The sequence below is a fragment of the Sturnus vulgaris genome, chromosome 23 (assembly GCF_052056855.1).
Source record: "Sturnus vulgaris isolate bStuVul1 chromosome 23, bStuVul1.hap1, whole genome shotgun sequence".
NCBI classification, from domain to species: domain Eukaryota; kingdom Metazoa; phylum Chordata; class Aves; order Passeriformes; family Sturnidae; genus Sturnus; species Sturnus vulgaris.
The window spans coordinates 9,186,785-9,207,221 of record NC_142265.1 but is presented as its reverse complement, the minus strand read 5'-3'; the positions used below and the strand labels follow the sequence as shown (position 1 = coordinate 9,207,221).

At 49.2% G+C, this 20,437-nt stretch overlaps 1 protein-coding gene across 3 annotated transcripts; it reads right to left on the bottom strand.

Moving 5' to 3' along the window:
• Positions 1-1,612: 1,612 nt before the first annotated feature.
• Positions 1,613-6,935, bottom strand: LOC148221385 (nucleolar pre-ribosomal-associated protein 1-like). Of its 3 annotated transcripts, XM_088178039.1 has the most exons (5): positions 6,549-6,879; positions 4,558-4,664; positions 4,348-4,464; positions 2,671-3,709; positions 1,613-2,442 (listed from the first exon to the last, which is right to left on the bottom strand). In XM_088178039.1, exons 2-4 carry the CDS (start codon positions 4,561-4,563, stop codon positions 3,560-3,562), a joined length of 273 nt encoding a protein of 90 aa, XP_088034165.1. In that variant the 5' UTR covers positions 4,564-4,664; positions 6,549-6,879; the 3' UTR covers positions 1,613-2,442; positions 2,671-3,559. The 3 variants fall into 3 exon arrangements, 2 of the variants coding, with proteins under 2 accessions (XP_088034165.1, XP_088034164.1); XR_015808220.1 differs by lacking the exon at positions 4,558-4,664 and having other exon boundaries at positions 6,549-6,935; XM_088178038.1 differs by having other exon boundaries at positions 4,558-6,884.
• Between the last annotated feature and the right edge of the window lie 13,502 nt (positions 6,936-20,437).

Sequence of the window (20,437 nt, the reverse complement as noted above, 5' to 3'; positions counted from 1 at the left end):
AACATCAAGGTGCACGATGAAATGGAACCCCCACCAAAAAAAAAGAAGAAGAAAAATGAAAACGAAAAATAACCAAAAAACGAAAAGAAACCCCTGGCATGCTGGATGGGCAGCACAAGAGGGAGGGATTAAAAATGAACAGGGACAGTGTCCTGGTTTTGGGCAAATTTGGGGGAAAACCTCCAGAAGGAGCCCCCAGACAGCAAACCCCACGACTCCTCCCCCCCACCCCACCGGGTTCGGGAAGAATTTCCTCGGAGAAGAGTGGGAGAAAAAAACCTCTTTATTTAACAAGCAAGACACTCCCCAGCACAGGGAAAAAAGACAACACCAGCTGACAAAAAACTCTTTCACCGTTCTGAAGGGATGACGAGTTCAGTCTCTCTGGCGAGTGGTCGCCCAGTTATCAGTCTCTGGCGCTTGGGAATGGCTGCTGCAGGTGACAGAGTGTAGACTCCCGGTGTTTCTTGGGGTTTCCCAGGTCCCCGTCCGGAACAGGTTCAGATGGTATCCAGGAGAGGGAGGGGACGGGGTGGAAGAGAAAACAGTCCAGGGAAAAAGTTGGACTGCCTAGCTGAACTAACTAATAAGAAAAAAGCAAGGGCAAAGCGAAGGAAAGAAAAAGAGGCAGAAGCGAGCAAGCAGGCAAGCAAGCAGGCAAGCAAGCAAGCAAGCAAGCAAGCAGGCAAGCAAGCAAGCAAGCAAACCGAGCTAAAACCTCTCCTAAAACCTCTCCTAAACATAGACCATGGGGGAGGTGAGCCGGCTGATAACAAGACAAAACAAAGCTTCACTCTCAGAGTCAGTCCTGGAAGCACAGGACATAATACCAAACATAATCAGGACACATGATTGGAGATAGAAACACCATAACATCACCCTAGGACAGACAGTGACCGGGACACAAGGATCCCACGGGAAACAACGGCACAGGGAGCACCACAGAGGCACAGAGAAGGACGGAGAAAAGACAGAGAGTGCCAAACACACAGCAAGGACTGAGGGGTACCATGACAAAGAGGGAACCCAGGAGCCAGAGAGGAAGCGAGCACAGCCCGTGCGGGGCGGGCAAAGACGGGCAAGGAGCAGCACAGGCACGGAGACAGAGAGGCACGGCCAGCAGGACAGAGGCTCACCAGGAGAGGGGCACAGGAAGGGAGGAGCACCGGGCAGCGCTCCTTTAGGACAAGAATATTCACACACACAAGCAATTCCCTCATTTGCACCTCATTCTTATTTCACACACCGCCCCCCCCCCCCCCCCCCCCAATAAAAAATTCAGCTCATAGCACAGGCAGCTCTGGCTTTTCCCTGCACAGTATTTCTACTAAGGACCTGGGCACAGCACGCGGTCGCGAGTCACCTGAATCAATCCTGATTTACATTTCAAAGCTTCTCCTTCTGGCACTGCACCTTCTCAGACCCGGGCTGCCATGTTCCACTCCCCTCATGGCCAAATTCAAGAACAACTGTTGCCATTCTGCAGAGAATTCCCAATATGACTCACATATTATCAGTGGGCAGAAAACTCTTTGGGCTTCAGTTCCACCTCTCACCTGTTCCACGTGGAGGGAGGACAGGCATTTGTCACACATCACAGCAGCAGTGATGGATCAAGGCTTTTTTTTTTTTTTTTTTTTTTTGATTGAATAAAAGGGTAAGAAAAAACAAACCAGGTCTCATACAAATGTCTTGAAACACCATTAAAGCTTTTTAAACCCAAGGAGACCATCGTGATTCCCGACTTCAGTCTTCTATCCATACTGGTTTTGGCATCATGAAATCAATCAGAGTCTTTTAAGAAATACTAAATCATCATGACTAAACCCCGGGCTCCTGGTCATTTGCACTTACAGCCCCTTGTAGGAAGCTCTCCAGCCTTTTTTTCCCATCCTACGTTGGACAGAGGATGGCTGTGAACCGCACGCCTCCGCACAAACAGTCCTGCCGGTTCCTCAAAAAGTTTAAAATGCCTGTGATAAAAATGATAGAAAGTAATACTGCCTCTCAGACTGTGCAAGAAATGGGAAGTTGGACTTTCAATGTCCCACTGAGAGATGCCGAATAAAAGCTTCCCCATGAGCTCGCACAGAGTAGTAACTTTTCTTGGACGAAACTAAACTAAGATTTTTTTTTTGACCAAACAAGATAGGTCTGTATGAGAACAGCTCAGGAGGCTTTCAGGGCTCGCAGTGATGCTGGCAGAGCACAGAACGTTAAAGATGAAGTCTTAACTCCCTGAATTAATGCCCTGTGGTAGCCAAATCTTTTTGCAAAGACACATAAGACTTGCTTCTCCTTGTTTCCGAGTTCCCAAGCCGTCCTGTAATTCCTCACCTGCACTAGTGCAGACCAATCTGCCGTGGGCAAGGAACAGATCCGGCTCCTGAGCTCCAAGCCACGTGTCCCCGATGGAAACCCAAGTCAGGAATACAAAAACACCTGTGGAAGAAAGACGAGAGAAAAATCAGAAGACACAGATATTCTTCTATTCCCACACAGAAATACCGAGCCAAGCTGTTTACCTCTGGGACTCTGTTTTAAAACAGCTCCCCAGCTCTGTTCCTAGATGGAAAACGTGGAGTGGCTTTGCCCATGCAAAGCCAATGAGCCTCCTCACAAGAAGGAACAAACCAGTTTCCTGCTAAATCAGACACCTGGAAATCTCACCTGTCACATGCTGTCATGGACCAGCAAGAGGGATCAGCATCCAGGCCCACGTGGACTTGTTCATTCCTGGCTTCTAATGCAGCAGGGACAACAGCACTGAAGGGAAATGATCACGTCTTCATTTAAAGAGAACCCAACTTCTTCATCAAAGCCATCACTGTCCTCGAGCAGGACATCCACCATATCCAGGACATCTAATAAGTGAAGAAAAACATCAAAGCAAGAATCCAGACTAACAGGAAAAACAACAGACGTAGAATGCAACACTCCAGGAATACAAGGCATCTTTTTAATTCTTTTTAATTAAAAAAAAAAAAATTTAAAAAAAGGATGAAAGCCACATTTGTCACACAATACAACGTTAAGTGCAACCCCTAAATTACAGCTGAACCTTCACTCTGCCTTTCAATGCTGCTGTCCAGCACGGAGCAGCTGCGGCTGCTCCTGGATCCCTGGATGTGTCCAAAGCCAGGCAGGACACTGGGGCTTGGAGCAGCCCGGGCTACTGAAAGGTGTCCCTGTTCATGGCAGGGCTGGAACTGGATGAGATTTAAGGAGCCTTGCCGGCCAAACCACTCTGGGATTCCATGACTCTGTCAACAGTCCCAGGCAGAAGGGCTAGATTTCCATTTGAGTTCAAAAACGCTGCTGCAAGAGCATGAAGAGAGATTTCAAATACCGTTCAAGTGGCACAGCCACGGCAGAAATTACTTTCAGAGGTAAAGCGGCAACTTGGCAATTCCACTTCGACTTCTGATACCAAGAACACGTGGAGAGCTGAATCCTGGAGGGCCCTTACTTAACAGGATTGCCAGAGTTATCCATCCCCAGTTTGCTGATTAGGGCTAGAAAGTGTATCCCCAAGTCATGGAGTTGGGATGTTGACAGGTTACCACATACCATCAATGTGAGAGACGGGGATGCTGATGTTATCAGAGTCCTGTTTAAACAGAGCCACCTGGAGCGTGCTGGCTGCCTGAACCAGGTCTGCTGCCTTGTCAGTGTAGGGACAGGGGTTGGTCACCAGCTTCAGCAGGATCTGTCAGCAAAGGTGGGGAGAAAGGTAAGTGCACCTGCTGGCTGGCAAGTGCAGGGGAACCACACGGTACTGAGAACGACCACGTGCTGAAAGCTGGGCAGCTTTTATGAGGACAACTTCCATAGCACTTCTGCAGGATTCTGTCTACAGTTCCTGCTCTACAGGCCACACTGATGGAAAAACAAAAACCCACCACAACTTGGCACCTAGACTGCGACCACACACCGAGTACCTGGGCAGACCACAGTGGAGGCAAAGCACTGGGCATTCAACATCCTGAAGAGTAAACAGCAAGTGTCACCTTTCCTTGTCAAGGACCACCATCTACTGAGCTCTGATAATGTTGGCACCTAAAGAGGAGATCAAAGCTACCCACACCTACACCACTCTACCCTTACACCGACAATGCTGTAATAACAGCTGATCTTTTTGGATTTCATTTTCCTACAAATCATTTGGCTGCCCTCCCACTGAACACAAGAAGGATGCCACCTCCGTATAAAGAATCCCAAACAAGGCTTTTCTCAGAATTCATTCGCTGGTCTTTGACAGGTTTCTCAACAATAGCAACAAGACCTCCAGTTTCCACTAACACTATTCTTTGCATTTTTTTATCCAGCTGATTTGAACACCGTTACCTTTTCCAAAAACTGAATCACTGCTTCCTTCTGGTCTTCTTTTGTATTATCCAAGTGCTCCAGCCAAATTGAAAGCTCCTTCCACGTGTACTCAAACGCTCCACTGTCACGTAAAACCTGTCCAGGAAACAAAGGAGAAGGTGTGTAAATAAACCTCAAAACACCTAAAATACAAAACCCCGAGGGATGCAGATCTTTTTCTATAGTTACCTTCATGCTTCCTTCTTTTAGGAACGAAAAGAAGAGCAGGTTGATGAGGAGTCGTATCTGCCGCTCTCCTCACCCTCAGTTCAAGAGGCTCACTAGGGGGACTTCAGCTGCATAGTGGACAATAAAAATCCTACTTCTGTAATTTCTGGAAAGCAGGTTATACTGCTTTCAGAGGGCCGTACAGCTTTCTATCATCACAGGCAGTTAAAAAAAAAAAAAGCACCTTCAAAATAGCCTGTAGGGGAGTTTTAGAAAACTACCGATGAAACAGAGGAAAATCATTGCTAAATTAAACCTGAATCAGGCTACTTGTACTTAAAGCAATCAGGCAGACGGATGAACAGTCACATAAATGAGCAGTGGGCTGTGACCACAGCAAGGTCCAGAGAGAAGTGCAAGTTGCTGGGGGTGGTGAGGAAGACCAACAAGTCCCACACCCTAGAGACAGGCTTTGACGTGCCTAGAAACTTCCCCCCGCTTTCCTGCTCTCCAAATTCAGGCTCTGACTGCGAGCACCCAAACTCGGTGACCCCGAGCTCCAGCTCTACAAGCAAGAAAGGAGGAGGGAGAAGAGGAAGGAATCCGAGTGACACCATGGTTCAGCTCCCTCCCCCTAAGGCCCAGCAAGAGAGGAAACCTTGCCCAGCTTCCCGACCCTGGCACCTACGTTGGACGACTGCAATTACACAGGATGAATCTGTGCCTTTGCTCCTCTCCACACATCAAATACAAGGAAGCCATCACAACTCATTTGTTCTACAGTTACTCCGTGTACAACACCAGCAGCTCTAAAAATAACTGCTGCTCACATCAGTCTGACAGGGGAATTCATTTCAAGCAAGAAAACATGAAGGAAAAAGGATTCATTATAATATAAGCGACTATTTTTGGCAGGGTCTGGAAACAGAAATGCACCTGCAGCTCTCACAAAACCGGGCAGGAACAGAATGTGAAATCCAAAAACGAGCCTTCAGTTACATGGCACTGTGCAGAAAAGTAAGTCCTTACCATCTATTCTTAGCAGCCTTTCTGCTGACGGAACTGCCCCAACTTCCCTGTTCCTGCTTTCCCTTCAGAGAAAATGCAAAGGACTGAAGTGGAAAGTGGACACAGGAACAAGTCAAGCAGTCCATGTTCCCACCTGGCAAAAGAATCCAAAACCATCAGAAAAACGGCACATTTTGAGCAGCTTTCGGTTGAGACATTCATTGCTGGGAGACCAAGTGAACCTGCCTTTAATCCCTTGCAAGGATCAAGGGCAACTAAACCCGAATTCAGTCACTGTAACTGGATTTTTTTCTTGGCAGGACAGTCTGCTTGCATTTATTCCTTATTCCTAGGGGTAAATCTCTACCCCTCCTTAGGTAACTAAAGGATGTCCTCTTTGAATAAGGTGCTAAAAACAGCAGCCTCTGGTGTCTGGTGGACTTCGAGCTGACCAGCTTTTTCTCAAAAGTCAAATAACTAATTTAAATATGCGGAGGGGGATGCTAATTTTCAAGACAAAAAGTCCTCCTTGCATCAAAGCTGGGATCAGACAATAACAGAGAGGACTACTCTGCAGGGCCAGAGGAAACCGGAGAAGACTTATGAAAGGCTAGAGTGCTGAAGTACAGATTAAAGAAACGCTGATAAAAAGTAAAAATCCAAAGTAATATCTTCTTGATCAATGTCAAGACCTTTGCAGGCACCAACTGCACTGATTTATTACAGTATCAGAATTCATTCAGCCTCGGGGGGGTGCGTAAACACGACAGACATTTTCTTTGCTCTTTCATCAACTGCTGCAGTGAAGTCCGTTCACAGCATTGATTTCTGTCAAATATTTCGTTACTAGCCGGTTATCTGACAGCAAATTTCAACAAGAGTCACAGGAAAGGAGACTGGTGACCACACAATCCTGCAGCAAAGGCAACTGCTTCAAGAAAAAATCGTACAATCCTGAAATTTCAGGCCAGTGAATATCCTGATATTTCAATTCCAAAGCTTACCTTAATGGTCTCGAGCTCCGGGGCTTGGAGGGGGGGTCGGTTCGGAAGGGCCGCCTCCGGAGGAGGGGATCCCGGGGGGAGTCAGGGGCCCGGGGAGGGGGGCGAGGCGGAGGGAGAGGAAAAAGGGGAAGATGAGGAGGAGGAAGAAGGGGGAGAGGGTTTGAGAGGAGGGGAAGCCCAAATCCGTGCTGTGTGCGGAGCTCCGACAGCACGCTGCAGCCCGCAGCTCAGTGTGAGCACGGGGCAGAGGAGGCGATTTCTGGGCATTCAATCACCCTGAGGCGGGCCCGGCACCGCCCCTGCAGCACCGTCCCCAGCACAGCTCGGTACCGCTCCGGGATCACCCGGCCCCGCCCCCGGTGCCGCCTGGGACCACTGGGGACCGCCCCTAAAGCACCGCCCCGGCCCCGCCCGGTCCCGTCCCCGGGACCTCCGTGCCCCGCCTCGCCAAGCCCCGGCTCCGCCCCGAGCCTGCCCGGGCTGCGCCGGCACCATCGCTGGCGGCCCCGCCCCTCTTCCCCGGGCCGAAGCGGGCTGAAGGAGATGTCCGCACGATTGGAAACGCCGCCGAAAATCGCACCCGTGGGATCGGTGTCGGCGTCGTGCGCAGGCATCCCACTAGAGCGAGCGGGCTCCTTGCTGTGCCACCCTCCTTTTGCAGCCAGAGTTAGAAGGTCGGGGGCGCGACACCCGAGCCGCCATCTTGGGAGAGGCAGGCGCGCAGTACCGCGCTCTGCCCACAGGGTGGCGCTTGGGAGACAGGCAAGGGATGGAATCAAGGCGTGTCCCAATCCTTGAGGAAATCCCCCGGAATGAACGCCCCAAAAAACCCCGACCAGAACTGAGAAACCTCCTGCCTCTGTATGAGTGCAAAGGGTGTGCAAGGAGTGTGCAAATAGTGTGCATTAGCAATCGATCGGCTGGCATGAGCAATCGATCGCCGATCTAATCGATCGGCAGGCATTGGCAATCGATCGCCGATCTAATCGATCGGCAGGCGCGATCAATCGATCGCCGATCTAATCGATCCGCAGGCATTAGCAATCGATCGCCGATCTAATCGATCGGCAGGCATTAGCAATCGATCGCCGATCTAATCGATCGGCAGGCGCGATCAATCGATCGCCGATCTAATCGATCCGCAGGCATTAGCAATCGATCGCCGATCGAATCGATCGGCAGGCATTAGCAATCGATCGCCGATCTAATCGATCGGCAGGCATTAGCAATCGATCGCCGATCTAATCGATCGGCAGGCGCGATCAATCGATCGCCGATCTAATCGATCCGCAGGCATTAGCAATCGATCGCCGATCTAATCGATCGGCAGGCATTGGCAATCGATCGCCGATCGAATCGATCGGCAGGCATTAGCAATCGATCGCCGATATAATCGATCGGCAGGCATTAGCAATCGATCGCCGATCTAATCGATCGGCAGGCATTAGCAATCGAGCGCCGATCTAATCGATCGGCAGGCGCGATCAATCGATCGCCGATCTAATCGATCGGCAGGCGCGATCAATCGATCGCCGATCTAATCGATCGGCAGGCATTAGCAATCGATCGCCGATCTAATCGATCGGCAGGCGCGATCAATCGATCGCCGATCTAATCGATCGGCAGGCATTAGCAATCGATCGCCGATATAATCGATCGGTAGTCGTGATCAATCGATCGCCGATCTAATCCATAGGCACGCATTAGCTATCGATCGCCGATCTGATTTTTCCCGCCATTTTTCATGGATTTTTTCCCCCATTTCTTACTGATTTTTCCCCAATTTTTCATGCATTTTTTCCCGCAATTTTCGTGGATTTTTTCCCATATTTTCCCCATTTCTCACTGATTTTTTTCCCCCATTTCTCAATGATTTGTTTCCCCAATTTATCAAAGATTTTTTTTCCCCATTTCACCATGATGTTTCCCCCATTTCTCACTGATTTTTTCCCCCATTTCTCACTGATTTTTTCCCCCCATTTTTCCATGGATATTTCCCGATTTTCCCCCCCATTGCTCACTGATTTTTGCCCCCATTTCTCTCTGAATTTTCCCCCCATTTTCCATTCATTTTTCCCCCCATTAATCACTGATTTTTTTCCCCATTTATCACTGATATTTGCCCCCATTTCTCTCTGAATTTTTCCTTCCATTTTTCATGCATTTTTCCGCCCATTAATCACTGATTTTCTCCCCATTTATCACTGATTATTGCCCCCATTTTTCACTTATTTTTTCCCCACAGCATCGGCCACCACAGCACGAGCGACAACAGCTCGCTCTGTTCCCGCCATTGCCCATGGATTGTTTCCCTGTTTTCCATGGATTTTTTCCCCATTTCTCACTGATTTCCCCCCCCCCCCATTTCTCACTGAATATTCCCCCATTTTTCATCGACTTTTCCCCCATTTACCACTGATTTTTCCCCCATTTCTCGCTGATTTTGTCCCAAATTTTCCCCCATTTCTCATTGATTTTTTTCCCTGTTTCTCACTGATTTTTCCCCCATTTCTTAATGACTTTTCCCGCCATTCGTCACGGATTTTTTCCCCCATTTCTCACTGATTTTTTCCCCATTTCTCAATTATTTTTTCCCCCACTTTTCCCCGTTTCTCACTGATTTATTCCCCCATTTTTCATGGATTTTTTTTCCCCCATTTCTCACTGATTTTTTTCCCCATTTTTCAAAGATTCCCCCCCCGTTTTTCACTGATTTTTCTCCATTTCTCACTGATTTTCCCACCATTTTTCATGTGGTTTTTTTCCATTTCTCACTGATGTTTTACCCCATTCTTATTCCCATTCTCATAGCTCTATTTTATATTTATACATATTCTTATATTTGCATTATTTCTGTTATACACTAGATTTTTCATAGATATTTGCTACTTATATTTCATTATATTTTACATGTATACCAATCTATTTCTATTCTTTATATTTTATTTTTATATTAGCTATAAAAACCGTGCCTCTACCCAAATAAAAAGCATTTAAACATTCCTTTTAGACTATATTTAGCTATTTTTTATGGTTCTGTTTTTCATGCATTCTACACCCACCCCTCCCTGTCAATGTTCTGGCACCCAGCATGACCCCCCCCCCCCCATGCCCGACTCACCTGCTCCTCCAGCGCAGCCCGGCTCCCTTTCCCAGGGACCTTGGGGTGCCCCAAACCACGTCGGAGCCCCCAGTCTCCACACCCTCCCCCTCCGTAGGGAACGGGAATGGGATGGGGAGCACACAGGACAAGAAAGGAACACAAAAGACACACTGGACAGAGAGAAGAAAAGGGCTGGAAGCTGGATATGAGGATGAAAGTGGAGCAGCAACAAACCTCAGGACTCTTGACTAGAGAGTGTGGCTGCTGAACGTCTCAAAAAAAACCCCCAGCTCCAACACAACATGCTGTGCTCACGGCTCGGCCTGGGACTCATCAGTGAACATCTCTCTCTTGCCAGGGCCATAAAGCCCCCGAGAAAACACGAGGTGAGGTTGATGTGCTCCGGCTTTGCTCCTGCTCAGCCCTAACCCCAGCCCCTGCTGCCAGTGAGCACCCTGATCTCTGAACCTCTTCTCAGCTTGTTTGTACGCTTCCAAATTCCTTCCTCTTTCTTCAAGCTTCATCTGTTTCCTGGCATTGGGAGAATGACAAGTGTTTAGCACAGCGCAATGAATACAACAGTCTCATTTTCAGAAGACACAACTGAACGAGAACCGACAGCAGCACTGCTTCGAGACAATCTGGGCACACGTTTCCCTTCCAGCAATCTGAGTGTTCTTTTGTGTCACGCCTGAAATTCTGAAAATGGTTTTTTGAGAAAAATTATCCATAACTAGAAAACAATCCAACCAAAGAAATAGAACCCCTAGGATATAATAACAGCCCATATACTACAACACTCCAATTCTAATATTAATAAGAAAACAGAAATTAGCTACACAGCATTACCTCAAACAAACACTACATACTGGCAAGAATCAAAGCCACCACAAAATAATTCAAAAACTACCCTATGCCTTATGCTACAGGCTAGAACGCCATCGGCAAACCTTATCAAGGTATCCTTTAAAAACAACGCCCCACCAAAAACAAAAACAACACAAAACGCCATTCAAGAACTCCCTTATCAACACCTGAATGAAAAAACATGGCATTAGATAAATAGACCATAGCCCTTATCATACACCATCTACAAACAAAATAAAGCTATACCATACATCCTCGAAAACCACCTTCAAAGCACGACATTAGAAAAAAAAACTTTCCAGAATTAAAAGCTGTATCTAACAAAAGCCGTCTGATAAAATTAACAACCAAGCCCCCACCATCAGAGCTGCCCCTACTAAACTCCCCATCGTACATATGAAAAATCAGTTTTAAAAACCTACTTCAATTCATTCTGCCTCAAATACAAAACCATCCAGAAAGTTACCTTCACTCAAAAACAAAAGCGCACGTAGTAAATAACATTAAAAAATAAATCAGCACACTACACACCACAAGCATAAAATATTGAATTAAAACCAAAAATACCCCTAGTCATTAAAGAGCCCAGCCGCAAGCTATATTTAACTATAACTTCGTGCAAACGTACACATATCATTAAAATAGATTTCTTTCAGAATACAACTGATGATCTAAAATAGTAAAATGTCCGAGAACGATATTATAATAGGATATCCTCGATCATCCTCCCGCAAATTCTCTCCACTGTATTGTCCGACACACACCAGAAAAAAAATCCACTTTTTACTTTTTTCAGCTAACTTCTCATTTATTAGCTGAGAGGAATGTTGAATTTGTCTTTACAAATGAGCTGTGGATCAGCCTGTAGATAAGGCTAGCACTGAGAGATAAAAGAAACAATGGGATGGATTCCACTGATTGATGAATGAAAAGAGATATTTGCCTTTACAAACAAACTGCGGGGCTGCTGATAAATGAAATTGGATATCGAAAGATGAAAGAAGCAACGGGGGGAAACTATGAATTCTATAAGAATTAAAAATTAAAAGGGAGGGTTCTACATTAGAGGGGAATTTCAGGTATCAGGCGTTCCGGGAAGTCTGTGCCTCTCAAGTACCTCAGCCAATGGGAAAAGAGAGAGGGAAATGCGGCCGGGAAAATAGGATAAAAAGGAGGCTGCGTCCTCCAAAAATTTGAGAGATCCCAGGGGAATGTCCCATGGCCTCTCCCTTTATTCGAATAAAGCAAAAAGGACTCCTCTGTTTCCTTTTTGGACATAAACCGCTGGTGTTTGTGGATTAATTTTCCTGACATTTAGCAACATATTGTTAAAAAAAAAAAAAAAAAAAAAAAAAAAAAAAAAAAAAAAAAAAAAAAAAAAAAAAAAAAAGTGATCCAGAAGAGGGCAACATTGACAGCCATTCCAAGACAGGATGAACAAATGCTTTCACATTGACAGAGGATGCTGCGATGTTCTGAGAACAGAAGATAGAATAAAATAAAGGAAGGTGATGTTACAAGACAGAAAAGGGTAAAATAAAAGGAGTACCTGAGACTGGGGGGCGGGGGGGAAGAAAATGGGGAAATATTAATTGCTACACACTAGGTACAAATGCTTTTTACAAGTAATTTATGAGAAGCAAGCTAAAAGCGTCTTACTGCTGCTAGTGATATCATGCTCCAAGCTCTGCTAATAATTCCTATTTCTAGCAGTAGTTAAATTGAACTCACTACATTCCAACTATTTTTCTGCTTGTTTAGATGGCAGATCCGTTTGGAACACACCTTAGTATAGCAAATTCTATGCCCAGGTAGGGACCTCTCAGTTCTTCCATAAAACATTTTCTTCTGCATTATGGCAAGCCTTTGTTTTAGCTTGACAGCTTTCTTGAAACTTAAATTTACGCATGTGTCCAAAGACATTTGCAATTCCAGAAATTGGTAGGCACATCATATGGAAAGTAAATAACATTCTCGAGAGGGAGTTGCTTTGTTACTGAGGGGATGAAAAGCAAGGCTAGAGGTAGTAGAACTACCCAAGAAATTGGACTTAACGCAGCTTTTACAAGGCTCAAAGTAGCCATACCGAGATGTTTGAGCTAAAAGCCCCAGTTACCAGACTTACAGGCCTAATAGTTATCACCACACCACATTCCCTGGTTGCAGTATTTTTAACAGCAGTGCAGAACGCTACTGAAAATTATTTTTAGGTTGAATTGTTCTCTCCCCTCACTGCCTGTGTAGCTGTTAGAGGCTTCCAGGAGGCTGGGGAAGCAGACTGCTGGTTTCACTTCCAGACAGGTCACTTCCGTGGTCTGCTGGAGGGCACTTTGAAGCCCGTGTCCTTTTCTTGCTCTATTGTATCTGACAACTTTCCTCCCCCACGTCTGTTTTTTAGCGGGCAGCATTTTTGGAGGGCCAGTCAAAGACCTCAGGCTCCGAGAGAATTCGTCTGCTTTGCTCTGTTTATGTGTGCAACAGATGGGAGCAGCAACTAAGTCAAGTAGTAACTTCTGAGCTGCCCAGTTATCAGTAAACCAAAATATTCTTTTGTGACTCTCGCCAGACGAACATATCATCCTATCCGAGTCACACACTGCCCCTCTGGCATTTTCCAGTCAGACAAAGAATTCCTGGCCCCTTGCATGAACCTCAGCTCTCCACCTTGTTCCAGAAAGAGTTCTAGATCCAAGGCCCAGTGAGCCAGCTACCCTTTGCTGCCCTGAGCAGTATGGAAACAGCCAAGCCCCAGCCCTGCAGCCCTGCCTAACTCGCCTTTGCCTCCCAAACCTGAACCTTTTCCTTGGCTGTGGCATCCTCACTCATGCAATCCTGAAGACAAAAATCTGATTTGGCAGGTGAGGCCGTTTCTAACGCAAAAGCTTCACCAAGGTTTCTCTTCCAACTTCAGCCTTAAACAGTCCTGTCCTCCTCAGACAGCCCCCACCTCCAGCCTTTAGCTGTAAATACTTACTGGTTTATAGCTAATGCTTGCCACCCCTCAAAATTAAGTCTTTTGATATGCATTTACATCCCTCCCTAACCATGTCCTCATCACCCTTCCCAAACTCAGCCTCATCTCCAGGCCTAGAACCTCTCCCTAGGTGAGGGACTGTCCTCGGGTAGGAGTGCTGACAGACCTGTGCATGAGCCCAGCTGCATAGCCCGTGCTAATCCCAGCCCAGCTCTAGCCTTTAAACCCACTGGGGCTTTGGTACTGGAGGCCCAGTTACAGTAACCCCTGTGGCCGTTCCGCTTCCAGGCCATCTGTGAGTTGTGATCCCCCACCCTACACCACTTTGGTGAGAAATGCATTCCTTTCTTATAATAAAGTTTTCATTTTATGTCTAAATTCAAGCATTCCGAGAAAACGTGTAGCAATTATATCAAGACAGACATGACAGGCACCAACATTAGTCTTTCATTACACACTTTTCATGCCTTCTCTCCACAGATTTCTTTGAGGCAACTCTGACTCCTTTTCTCACAGGCAGCTCCACACAGCCCCGACTCCTCCTCTCCTCTGTACGACTGGCTAAACCCCAGCCTGTCCCTTCCCCAGCCACCTGAGCCTGTCTGTCCCACACACAGCATCCTCTCACCTTGTCCATCCCTTGCACGGCCACGTGTCCCTTCCTCCTCGCAGCACAGCCAGCAGGCTCCAGCCCACACTGCAGCAGGCTCTGCACCTCCAGCTGGAGCTGTGCTTAGTGAAACTGGCAGCCAGCTGACCCACGCTTTTATAACAACCAGCCTCACTGGGCAGGCAAGGCTGTTTCCACTCCTTGCTAGTCAGTACAGCTGTAACTCGTTGGCAACTAGTGCCTTCTGCACTATCCTTACAAACTATTCTCCTACAGAAATGGACCGGAATTCCGCGGGGATTTTCCGGGGATTCCGGGGGGATTTTCTCGGGAATTCCGGGGGGATTTTCCAGGGGATTCCGGGGGGATTTTCTGGGGGATTCCGGGGGGATTTTATCGGGGGTTCCTGGGGGATATTCCCGGGGATTCCGGGGGGATTTTATCGGGGATTCTGGGCATATTTTCTCGCGGATTCCGGGGAGATTTTCTGGGGGATTCCGGGGGGATTTTTCCCGGGAAATCCGGGGGGATTTTCCCCGCGATTCCAGGGGGATTTTCCAGGGGATGCCGGGCATATTTTCTCGGGGATTCCTGGGGGATTTTCCAAGGGATTCCATGGGGATTTTCCAGGGGATTCCTGGGGGATTTTCCCGAGGATTCCGGGGGGATTTTCACGGGGATTCCGGGGGGATTTTCACTGGGATTCCGGGGCGATTTTCTCAGGGAATTCCGGGGGATTTTCTCGGGAATTCCGGGAGGATTTTCAGGAGTATTCCGGGGGGATTTTCCCGAGTATTCCGGGGGGATTTTTTCGGGGGATTCCGGAGGGATTTTCCCGGGGTATCCGGGGTGATTTTACGAGGAATTCCGGGGGGATTTTCCCGAGTGTTCCGGGGGGATTTCCTCGGGGATTACGGGATGATTTTCTCGAGCAATTCCGGGGGATGTTCTCGGGTATTCCGGGGCCATTATCTCGGTGATTCCGGGGAGATTTTCTCGGGGATTCCGAGATTATTTTCCCGGGGAAGTCATGGGGATTTTCCCGGGGATTCCGGGGGGATATTCGCGGGGATACCGGGGGATTCTCTCGGAGATTCCGGGGGGATTTTCATGGGGATTCCGGGGTATTTTCTCCTGGATTCCGGGGAATTTTCCGTGGATTCCTGGGGGATTTTGCCGAGTATTTCGGGAGAATTTTCTCGGGGATTCCGGGGTGATTTTCCCGGGAAATTCCATGGGGATTTTCTCGGGGATTCCCGGGGGATTTTCCCGAGTATTCCGGGGGATTTTTTCGGGGAGTCCGGAGGGATTTTCCCGGGGATTCCAGGGGGATTTTACGAGGAATTCCGGGGGATTTTCTCGGGGATTCCGGGGGGATTTTCCCGGGAATTCCGGGGGGATTTTCCAGGGGATTTCGTGGGGATTATGCCGGGGAGTCTGGGGCTATTTTCGCGGGGATTCCGGGAGGTTTTTCTCGGGGATTCCGGGGGGATTTTCCCGCGGAATTCCGGGGGGATTTTCTGGGGGATTCCGGGGGGATTTTATCGGCGATTCCTGGGGGATATTCCCGGGGATTCCGGGGGGATTTTATCGGGGATTCTGGGCATATTTTCTCGCGGATTCCGGGGGGATTTTCTCAGGGATTCCGGGGAGATTTTATCGGGGATTCCGGGGGGATTTTTCCCGGGAAATCCGGGGGGATTTTCCCCGCGATTCCAGGGGGATTTTCCAGGGGATTCCGGGCATATTTTCTCGGGGATTCCTGGGGGATTTTCCAAGGGATTCCATGGGGATTATCCAGGGGATTCCAGGGGGATTTTCTCGGGGATACCTGGGGGATTTTCCCGGGGATTCCTGGGGGATTTTCCGGGGATTCCGGGGGAATTTTCCAGGGGATTCGGGGCCGATTTTCGCGGGGATTCTGGGGGGATTTTCCCTGGGATTGCGGGGGGATTTTCCCTGGTAATTCCAGGGGATTTTCCCGGGGATCTCGGGGTGAGTATCCCGGGGATTCGGGGGGCATTTTCCGGGGATTCCGGGGGGATTTTGTCGGGGATTCCGGGGGGATTTTCCAGGGGATTCCGGGGGGATTTTCCAGGGGATTCCGGGCATATTTTCCCGAGTATTACGGGCGAATTTTCTCGGGGATTCCGGGGAGATTTTCTTGGGGATTCCGGGGGGGCTTTCACGGGGATTTCTGGGGGATTTTCGCCTGGATTCCGGGGGGATTTTCCCGGGGATTCCGGGAGGAATTTCTCGGGGAGTCCGGGGGAATTTTCCAGGGGAATTCCGGGGGATTTTCTCGGGGATTCCGGGGGGATTTTCCATCGGACTCCGGGTTGATTTTCCCGGGGACTCCGGGGGATTTTCTCGGGGATTTCTGGAGGATTTTCCCGGGAATTCCGGGCGGATTTTCTCGTGGATTCCGGGAGGATTTCCCCGGGGAATTCCGAGGGATTTTCAGGGGAATCCGGGGGGATTTTCTCGGGGATTCCGGGGGGATTTTCTCGGGGATTCAGGGGGGATTTTCCAGGGGATTCCGGGGGGATTTTTCTCGGGGATTCCGGGGAGATTTTCTCGCGTATTCCCGGGGCATTTTCCTGGAGATTCCAGGGGGATTTTATCGGGGATTCCGGGGGGATTATCCAGGGGATTCCGGGGGGTTTTTCCAGGGGATTCCGGGGGGATTTTCCCGAGTATTCCGGGGGGAATTTTTCGGGGGATTCCGGAGGGATTTTCCCGGGGTATCCGGGGTGATTTTACGAGGAATTCCGGGGGGATTTTCCCGAGTGTTCCGGGGGGATTTCCTCGGGGATTACGGGATGATTTTCTCGGGCAATTCCGGGGGATGTTCTCGGGTATTCCGGGGCCATTATCTCGGTGATTCCGGGGAGATTTCCTCGGGGATTCCGAGATTATTTTCCCGGGGAATTCATGGGGATTTTCCCGGGGATTCCGGGGGGATATTCGCGGGGATTCCGGGGGATTTTCATGGGGATTCCGGAGGGATTTTCCCAGGGAATTCCTGGAAGAATTTCTCGGGTTTTCCGGGGCGATTTTCCCGGGGAATCCGGGGGGATTTTCTCGGGGATTCCGGGGGGATTTTGCCGAGTATTCCGGGGGGATTTTCACGTGGATTCCGGGGGGATTTTCTCGAGGATTTCGGGAGGATTTTCCCGGAGATACCGGGTGGATTTTCTCGGGGATTCCGGGAGGATTTTCCCGAATATTCCGGGGGGATATTCTCGGGGATTCCGGGGGGATTTTCCCGAGTATTTCGGGGGGGTTTTCTCGGGGATTCCGTGGGGATTTCCCCGGGGATTCCGGGGGGATTTTCCCGAGTATTCCGGGGCGATTTTCCCGAGGAATTCCGGGGGGATTTTCTCGGGGATTCCGGGGGGATTTTCTCGGGGATTCCCGGGGGATTTTCCCGGGGAATTCCGGGGGGATTTTCCCGGGGAATTCCGGGGGGATTTTCTCGGGGATTCCGGGGGGATTATCCAGGGGATTCCGGGGGGATATTGCAGAGTATTCCGGGGGGATTTTCCGGGGAATCTGGGGGGATTTTCTCGGGGATTCCGGGGGAATCTTCCAGGGGATTCGGGGCGGATTTTCTCGGGGATTCCGGGGAGATTATCCCGGGGATTTCGGGGAGATTTTCTGGGGGATTCCTGGGGGATTTTCTCGGGGATAGCGGACGGATTATCACGGGGATTCCGGGATGAGTTTCTCGGGGAATTCAGGGGGATTTTCCCGGGGAATTCCGGGGGATTTTCTCGGGGATTCCGGGGGGATTTTCCCGGGGATTCCCGGGGATTTTCTCTCGGATTTTTTTCCCCAATTTTTCAAGCATTTTTTCCCGCAATTTTCGTGGATTTTTCCCAAATTTTCCCCATTTCTCACTGATTTTTTTCCCCATTTCTCAATGATTTTTGCCCCAATTTATCAAAGATTTTTTTCCCCATTTCTCACTGATGTTTTTCCCCATTTCCCCCCCATTTCTCACTGATTTTTATCCCCCATTTTTCAATGATTTTTCCCCATTTCTCTCTGATTTTTTCCCCATTTCACCATGATGTTTTCCCCATTTCTCACTGATTTTTCCGTTGATTTTTCATGGATTTTTCCCCCCATTTTTCGTGGATTTTTTCCCCATTTTTCCCCATTTCTCACTGATTTTTTTCCCCCGTTTATCACTCCTTTTTCCCCATTTTTCCCCATTTCTCACTGATTTTTTCCGCCATTTTTCATGGATGTTTCCCCCAATTTTCATGGATATTTCCTGATTTTCCCCCCCATTTGTCACTGATATTTGCCCCCATTTCTCTCGGAATTATTCCCCCCATTTTTCATGCATTTTCCCGCCCATTAATCACTGATTTTTTTCCCCATTTCTCACTGATTTTTATCCCCCACTTCTGACTGATTTTTCCCAATTTTTCGTTGATCTTTTTCCCCATTCCTCACCGATTTTTCCCCCATTTCTCTCTGATTTTTCCATCATTTTTCATGGGTTTTCCCCCCCATTTCTCACTGATTTTACCCCATTTCTCACTGATTTTATTAATGTTTGTATTTCTATTTCTAATTATGTTTATATTTATATTTATTATTATTGTTTTGCATGTTTATGATTATGTTTATGATTATGTTTATGTTTATGTTTATATCTATGCAGGTTAACGTTTGTGCATGTTTATATTTATGCATATTTATTTTTATGCCGGCGAACGCGGGCAGGCGTTTTATGTAGACGCCTATCCGCCGGGGTCCTAGAGAGGCCGCCATCTTGAGCGTGTCGGGACTCTCAAAATGGCGCCTCGGGCGGCACCCCGCCTGACCTTCCCAAAATGGCGGCAGAAAGGGCGGGAAAAAATCAGGACCCCGGTGTGTAGGCATAAGATGCCTGATTACATCGCCGACGCCGATCCGCTCGCCGACAATTTTCCCGGACGTATCAGAGCGTGCCGACAACGGCCGCGCGGTCCGCGGTGCCGCGGGCGTGAGGGCGCGGCGGGCGCGGGCAGGCGTTTTACGTAGACGCCTATCCGCCGGGGTCCTAGAGAGGCCGCCATCTTGAGAGTGTCCGCACTCTCAAAATGGCGGCTCGGGCGGCACCCCGCCTGACCTTCCCAAAATGGCGGCAGAAAGGGCGGGAAAAAATCAGGACCCCGGTGTGTAGGCATAAGATGCCTGATTACATCGCCGACGCCGATCCGCTCGCCGACAATTTTCCCGGACGTATCAGAGCGTGCCGACAACGGCCGCGCGGTCCGCGGTGCCGCGGGCGTGAGGGCGCGGCGGGCGCGGGCAGGCGTTTTACGTAGACGCCTATCCGCCGGGGTCCTAGAGAGGCCGCCATCTTGAGTGTGTCCGCACTCTCAAAATGGCGCCTCGGGCGGCACCCCGCCTGACCTTCCCAAAATGGCGGCAGAAAGGGCGGGAAAAAATCAGGACCCCGGTGTGTAGGCATAAGATGCCTGATTACATCGCCGACGCCGATCCGCTCGTCGCCAATTTTCCCGGACGTTTCAGAGCGTGCCGACAACGGCCGCGCGGTCCGCGGTGCCGCGGGCGTGAAGGCGCGGCGGGCGCGGGCAGGCGTTTTATGTAAACGCCTATCCGCCGGGGTCCTAGAGTGGCCGCCATCTTGAGTGTGTCCGCACTCTCAAAATGGCGCCTCGGGCGGCACCCCGCCTGACCTTCCCAAAATGGCGGCAGAAAGGGCGGGAAAAAATCAGGACCCCGGTGTGTAGGCATAAGATGCCTGATTACATCGCCGACGCCGATCCGCTCGCCGACAATTTTCCCGGACGTATCAGAGCGTGCCGACAACGGCCGCGCGGTCCGCGGTGCCGCGGGCGTGAGGGCGCCGGCGGGCGCGGGCAGGCGTTTTACGTAGACGCCTATCCGCCGGGGTCCTAGAGAGGCCGCCATCTTGAGCGCTGCCGCAGGGCTGGGTCCCGGCCCGCGGGCCCTTCCGCCATCCTGAGAGGGGCACGGTGCAGTACCCGCCTGTGTCCACACGGCGGCAGCACTGCCGCCCAACTCAGCCCGGCACTGCCGCCCTGTCAGGGACAGACAGAGAAGGGAGAGAGTTCCAAGCACCAGAGTCCCCACCCGTCATAAAATCCTCTCAATGAACGCCCCAAAAAAACCCCGACCCAAACTAAAAATGCCCTGCCTCTGACCAAATGAAAAAAAAACCCTTTTATATATAGAAATCATCTATTTTTTAATATTTAATTTATAGTCATAATCTAGACATATTTCATATATTCAATTTAATTGCTATTCTATTTATCATATATACAATATTATTTTATTATTCATTA